The following is a 6,807-nucleotide window of genomic DNA, read 5'->3' on the forward strand; positions in this document are numbered from 1 at the left end:
CGGAATGGGTCCTGAGTGGGGGGCAAGGGGACCTGCTGCGGGGCAAAGGGCCACCGGTTTTGTCTGTAACCCCACGGTGGACTCCCTAGGATGCAGCCTGAGCCTCAGTCCTCTCCTGAAGTCTGAGCCTGGGGCTGATCAATGGGAGTGGACTCTGCCCCAGCCGCCCCTGTGGGCAGCTTGCGGATTGGCCATCGCCCTTGTCGACAGCCCCTCCCTCAGAGCACTGTCCCCAGAGCCCCGGGTGGATGTGGTGTCCTGGACAGGGCGGGCAGACGTGGAGGGGCTGGAGCGGGCCGGTGCTCCGAGCCTGCGTTAGGGAAGGCTCTAGTTTGCATCTCTCCCTGGCTCTCAGGGTCCCGGCCCCACCCCTGGCTGCTAATTGACCTCTGTGGGGGCTGCATGACCAGCGCCAGCTTGGACTTTGGACCGACCCCTGAAGCTACTGGAAGAAGCTGCCACAGACTTGTCACAGGAAACTGGGAGAAAGGGCTGTTTGCTGAACCCAGACCCACGAGGTGCCCCCTCCCAGGGGCAGGAGATTGGCCTGGGGCACGCTGAGTCACTGTGAGCCCCAAGGCCCGGCCTGCTGTGTCCTAGGGGCCAGCTGCTGTGGGGCCAGAGGCCCACGAAGGGCAGCACAAGGTTGGGGAGAGCCGGCCTCAGGGCTCGGGGTGCAGAGCTCTAGGTCTGTGGCTAGTGGGGCGGCAGGCTGGGGCCCAGGGGTCCTCAGGACCTGGAGCTACGGGCAGCTTGGGCTACAGGGTCTCAGAGCGAGGGACAAGCCTTAGTTCAAACACCTGTGAAGAGAAAAGGAAACTGAGTCAGTATTCCTGAGACTCAAAATAAATGGGTTTAGGCACGGGGAGGCGGTGTGTCCCTGGAAGCTGTGACACCCAGGGTTGGGGGCAGGGTCAAGAGAGGCTAAGAGGGTGGCACCGGATGTGGTAGCCCACGCTTGTAATCCCAGCACTTGTGAGTCTCGGGAATTTACTGAGACTCTCTGCAAACTAGCAAGTCCCTGTTTCAAAACAAAAATATTAAAAAGGGCTGCAAACCCAGGTGTGGTGGTAGGCCTTGTAATCCCAGTACTTGGGAGGCTGAGACAGGAGGACCGTAGGTTCACCGCCAGCCTCAGCTACTCAGTGAGGCCCTTCACAACTTAGTGAGACCCTGTCTCAAAACGAAGAACAAAAATAGGGCTGAGGATGCAACTCAGAGAAGTAGAATGCCCTGGGTTCCATCCCCAGTACCACATTAAAAAAAAGTGGCACTGGGCATAGTGGAGCACCCTTATAATCCCAGTACTTGGGAGGCTGAGACAGGGTTTGAGATCAGGGGAGTCTCAGCAAATTTAGGGAGACTTAGGGATTTAGGCAGACCCTGTTTCAAAATTAAAAAAGAGAGAGAGGGCTAAGGTGTAGTCTCTCTCAGCGGTAGGACTCCCCTGAGTCCAATCCCCCCAGTAGACACACACACACACACACACACACACACACACACACACACACCCTTTCTCTCTCTCTCTCTCTCTGAGGGCGGAGCCTGAATGGTGGATGGGCGGGGCGTGTTGCACCGGGCGGGGGCCTTGCTGGGTGGCTTTTTGCGGTGGGCGGGGCCGGAGCGGTGGGCGGGGCCTTGCTGGGTGGCTTTTTGCGGTGGGCGGGGCCTTGCTGGGTGGCTTTTGCGGTGGGCGGGGCCGGCGCGGTGGGCGGGGCCTTGCTGGGCGGCTTTTGCGGTGGGCGGGGCCGGCGCGGTGGGCGGGGCCTTGCTGGGTGGCTTTGCGGTGGGCGGGGCCTTGCTGGGCGGCTTTTGCGGTGGGCGGGGCCGGCGCGGTGGGCGGGGCCTTGCTGGGCGGCTTTTGCGGTGGGCGGGGCCGGCGCGGTGGGCGGGGCCGGCGCGGTCTGCCTGCCTCAGAAGAGGCCGCAGTCTTTGAGGTTCTCCTTGATGATGATGTCGGTGACGGCGTCGAAGACGAACTTGACGTTCTGCGTGTCGGTGGCGCACGTCATGTGGGAGTAGATCTCCTTGACGTCGCGCCGCATGTTGAGCTCGAGGAACTGCACCTTGATGTAGTTGCCCGCGTCCTCGTAGGTGTTGGGCCCTAGACAGACAGACAGACAGACAGCCGTGAGGGAGCGCGGGCTCGCTGGGGCCTGGGGCGGCGGCGGCGGCTCACCGTCGTAGTCGGGGAAGCAGATGCTGAGATGCGCCTTCTTGATCTTCTCGGAGAACACGTCCTTCTTGTTGAGGAAGAGCACGATGGACGTGGTGGCGAAGTAGCGGTGGTTGCAGATGCTGTTGAACAGGTGCAGGCTCTCGTGCATGCGGTTCTGCGGAGGGCAGCGGCCGTCGGCGGGCGCGGGGGCACGCGCCCCCGCCCGGGCCCCGCGGGGCACTCACCACCTCGTCGTCCTCCACCAGCACCATGTCGTAGGCGCTCAGCGCCGCGATGAAGATGATGCAGGTGACGCCCTCGAAGCAGTGGATCCACTTCTTCCGCTCCGAGCGCTGCCCGCCCACGTCGAACATCCTGCGGGAGCGGCTGAGCTCGGCCTGCTCGCCCGCCCGGGCCCCCCAGCCCAGGCCCCCAGGCCCCCAGGCCCCCAGGCCCCCCAGACCCGCCCATCCCAGGCCCCCAGGCCCCCAGGCCCGCCCACCCCAGGCCCCCAGGCCCCCAGGCCCCCAGACCCGCCCACCCCAGGCCCCCAGGCCCCCAGGCCTGCCCACCCCAGGCCCCCAGGCCCGCCGCCCCAGGCCCCCAGGCCTGCCACCCCAGGCCCTCCCAGCACCCCCTGCTCCCCAACCCCCCAGACCCCCAGGCCTGCCCACCCCAGGCCCCCCAGTCCCCCAGGCTCCCCAGCCCCCCAGGCCCCCCAGCCTACCTGAAGTTGAGGTCCTTGAAGGAGAACTGCGTCTCGATGATGCCGGTGGTCTTGACCCGCGAGCGCAGCACGTCCTGCTCGGTGGGCACGTAGCCCGGCGTCACCAGGCGCTCCAGGTCCGAGAGGTAGCTGCGGGGAGCGGCGCGGTGGGCGGGAGCCCGCAGCCCCGCCGCCCCCCAGCCCCGCCCGCGGCCGGCGCTCACTAGCCCGCCGAGTCGTTGAGCTGGTACTCCGAGGCGCGCTCGAAGCAGGCCTGGATGCCCGAGTCCTTCCACAGGCGCTGGATGATGTCCGACATCTCCTTGGGCATCGTGCCCTCCTCGATGGTGTCCGCCATGTGCATCAGCTTCCGCGCGTCGTCCTGCGGGGCGGCGCGGTGAGCGGGCGGCGCCCTCGGCCTCCCGCCCCGGCCTCCCGCCCGGCCTCCCGCCCCGGCCTCCCGCCCCGCCTCCCGCCTCCCGCCCCGGCCTCCCGCCCGGCCTCCCGCCCCGGCCTCCCGCCCGGCCTCCCGCCCCGCCTCCCGCCTCGGCCTCCCGCCCTCCCGCCCCGGCCTCCCGCCCGGCCTCCCGCCCGGCCTCCCGCCCCGCCTCCCGCCTCGGCCTCCCGCCCTCCCGCCCCGGCCTCCCGCCCGGCCTCCCGCCCCGCCCCGCCTCCCGCCTCGGCCTCCCGCCCCGCCTCCCGCCCGGCCTCCCGCCCGGCCTCCCGCCTCGGCCTCCCGCCCCGCCTCCCGCCCGGCCTCCCGCCCCGCCTCCCGCCCGGCCTCCCGCCCGGCCTCCCGCCCCGCCTCCCGCCCCGCCTCCCGCCCCGCCTCCCGCCCCGCCTCCCGCCCCGCCTCCCGCCCCGCCTCCCGCCTCCCGCCCCGGCCTCCCGCCCGGCCTCCCGCCCCGCCTCCCGCCTCCCGCCCCGGCCTCCCGCCCGGCCTCCCGCCCGGCCTCCCGCCCCGGCCTCCCGCCTCGGCCTCCCGCCCCGCCTCCCGCCCGGCCGCCCCGGGCCGCACCTGGCGCGCCGAGTCCCCGTACTGAATGTTGAGCGTGGTCATGGCGCGCACGATGGCCAGGATGGACTGCAGCGTGTTGCCGTAGATGATGGCGATGAACTCCAGGCACTCCTCCAGCGAGTACCCGTCCTGGTGGATGATCCTGCGGCGGGGCGACAGTCAGCGCGCGCGGGGAGGGCCCCGCCGCCCGCCCGGCCCGCGCTCACTTCATCTGCTTGACGATCGTGCTCTTCCCGGACTCCCCGGCGCCTGGAAGGGAAGCGAACCGGCCTCAGGCTCCCCCGCCTCCCGGGACGGCGAGGCGAGGCGGGGGCCCTGCCGCCCCGCCCAGACCAAGCCCTGACCCTGCAAGAAAAGGGCCAAAGGCGGCCCCGGGGGGGGGGGGGGACCTCGACGGCGCGGGCCTTCCCGGGGCTGCGGGGCCAAAGTAAAGCAGCCCTGGAGCGCCACGGTGTGGCCACGCCGGGCACTTCACGGATGGGATTATTCCAGCCGGTGTCCAAGAGGCTCAGAGGGAATTAGTGACTTTGGAGGGAGGCAGGACACAGTTGGCATCCCCTTTGAGCCTGCCCTTTCGAGGGCGTTGGGCACAGTTAATGGGATTCCCGGCTTAGCCTCCCTTCGCCCCCTCTGTCCACCCGCAGCCACCGGCTGGAGCCTGCCCACCCACCGAAAGCAGCCCCTTGGCCTGGTGGAGTTGCACAGTGGTCCTGAGACAGGCTTGGGCCGGCTCCGTGCCCCTCGTGGCCAAGGGGCTGAGTCTCCGCCCGTCGACCCCCTCAGGCTTCCCTGGGGACCTTTTCACCCCCTTTATGCTGTTTAAAGTCCTGGCACCCAAGGGCCATCATTTGTGGGTCTGGGTGGTCCTGGAGGCTCCCTGCCCCTGGGGAGACTGTGACCTCCTTCCCAGAGGAGCAGCCCATTCTCGGGCTCCAGTGAGGGCCCTGGTTTCCAGGCCTCGCCCAACACAGGCGACGGGAGGCCTCCACGCACCGGCACTAGGGTGCGTTGGGCACCCATCTCTGCAGGGGGAGGCTGTCCTCAGCCCTGGGCATGGGGCACCACACCAGGCATGGCCTTGCGGACTCCACTCCTACCCATCCCGGCCTGCTCTTCCTCCTCCCCGTGCCACCCGGCCTCACAGAGGGCTGCCTGTCTGGCCGCTGTCCCTCCTGGGGCCCGCCCTACCCAGAAGCAGCAGCTTCACGGTCCGAGCGTCCTTCTCAGCATCTTCCTTCAGCTTCTTTTCCAGTTCCCTGGAGTGCTTCTCCTCGGCACTGGCCCCGGCCCCCATGGCCCCCGCGGCCGGCGAGCGGCTGGCGCTTCTGAATGGAGGAGATCTCGAGAGTCCGGCTAGGCCAGCCCTGGCCTCCCGGACACCCTCTGACCTCGAGACTGGCTCTCCAGAGGCCTGGGCTGGCCCTGGTGGGGCTGCTTAGTGGGATTTGGGAGCAAGGGCCGGCCAAGGGCCAATCAGAGACAAGGGCAGGTGAAGCCAGCTCAGCCCCCAACCCTTCTAATCAGGCTGGCATGGCCCCAATCCCTCAGCTGCTGACTCTGCACCCCCGCTCCCCCTCCCGGCCTCTGGAGAGGTCCTGGACAGTTCCACCCCTGCACCACAGCAGGAAGACATGTTGGGTAGGGTGGGGACTGAGAAAAGGGGAACCAGACCCCAGAGCCCTGGGGATGCCAGCAGGAGGGTGTCACCTGCCCAGCCCCGGGCTTCCCTGGGCACACAACAGGCAGTGCGTGAGGGGGGTGGGCAGCTCCGGGCCCGGGATCTGTGCCCTGCTTGGGGTCACGAGGAAAAGGCAGGCTGCACTTGCCCCTTTCCAAGCCAGGCTTCCACTCGCTGTGTGTTTCTGATGGGCCCAGCAGGCACACCTGCGGGAATATTTCCGTCCTGACGCACACATGGCCTATACGCCTGTGCCCATATGGGTGTCTATCCCTCTTTTTTTACTTTTATTTTTTTGTGGGTCTGGGAATGGAACCCAGGGGCATTCTACCTCCGAGCTACATCCCCAGACCTATTTTTAATTCTTTATTTCTTTTATTATTATTTTTGGGTTTCTTCTTTTGGTGGTACTGGGGGTGGAACCCAGAGGCTTTCTACCTCTGGGCTATACTCCCAGACCTATTTTATTTATTTATTTATTTATTTATTTATTTATTTATTTATTTATTTATTTGGTGGTACTGGGGGTGGACCCCAGAGGCTTTCTACCTCCAGGCTATACTCCCAGACCTTTTTTATATTTTATTTGGAAACAGGGTCTCACTAAGTTGCTGAGAGCCTCACTCAGTAGCTGAGGCTGGCTTCGAACCTGTGCGATCCTCCTGTCTCATCCTCCCAAGCGTGGGGATTACAAGCGTGCGCCACCATGCCCGGCTTCCCAAACCTATTTTATATTTTATTTGGAGACGGGGTCTCACTACGTTGCTGAGAGCCTCACTAAGTAGCTGAGACTGGCTTTGATCCTCCTGTCTCAGCCTCCCAAGCACGGGGATTACAAGCATGCGCCACCACACCCGGCTAATTCTTTACTTTGAAACAGGGTCTCACTGAGTTGGAAGGGCCTCACTGAGAGCTAAGGCTGTCTGTGAACTGGGATCCTCCAGTCTCAGCCTCCAGATGCTGGGATCCAAGCGTGCGCCGCCACGCCCGGCTCCCCTACACCTCTTCTCATGCTCGTGCTCTTCCATGCATGAAAGGTAAGTGTTCACATACCTTTGTTTGCATGTTTATGGGTGTGCACGTGATAGACATGTGAATGCATGCTTGTGTGTATATGTATACGTACATGTGTGTGTGTATTCACAGGGCTAAGGATCGAACTCAGGGCCTCATGCGTGCTCGGCACGGGCTCTACCTCTGAGCCACATCCCCAGCCCCATGTGTACTTCGCTTTGTGGGTACACGTA

At 65.6% G+C, this 6,807-nt stretch overlaps 1 protein-coding gene across 1 annotated transcript; it reads right to left on the bottom strand.

Moving 5' to 3' along the window:
• Positions 1-1,913: 1,913 nt before the first annotated feature.
• GNAT1 (G protein subunit alpha transducin 1) lies at positions 1,914-5,176 on the bottom strand (the record flags this gene model as incomplete). Its single annotated transcript, XM_080695510.1, has 8 exons — positions 1,914-2,104; positions 2,180-2,333; positions 2,404-2,533; positions 2,886-3,014; positions 3,089-3,246; positions 3,883-4,024; positions 4,089-4,131; positions 5,071-5,176. 8 exons carry the CDS (start codon positions 5,174-5,176, stop codon positions 1,914-1,916), a joined length of 1,053 nt encoding a protein of 350 aa, XP_080551636.1.
• Positions 5,177-6,807: the final 1,631 nt, after the last annotated feature.

This window comes from Muscardinus avellanarius, assembly GCF_963383645.1.
Source record: "Muscardinus avellanarius genome assembly, chromosome: 5".
Classification (NCBI taxonomy): Eukaryota; Metazoa; Chordata; class Mammalia; order Rodentia; family Gliridae; genus Muscardinus; species Muscardinus avellanarius.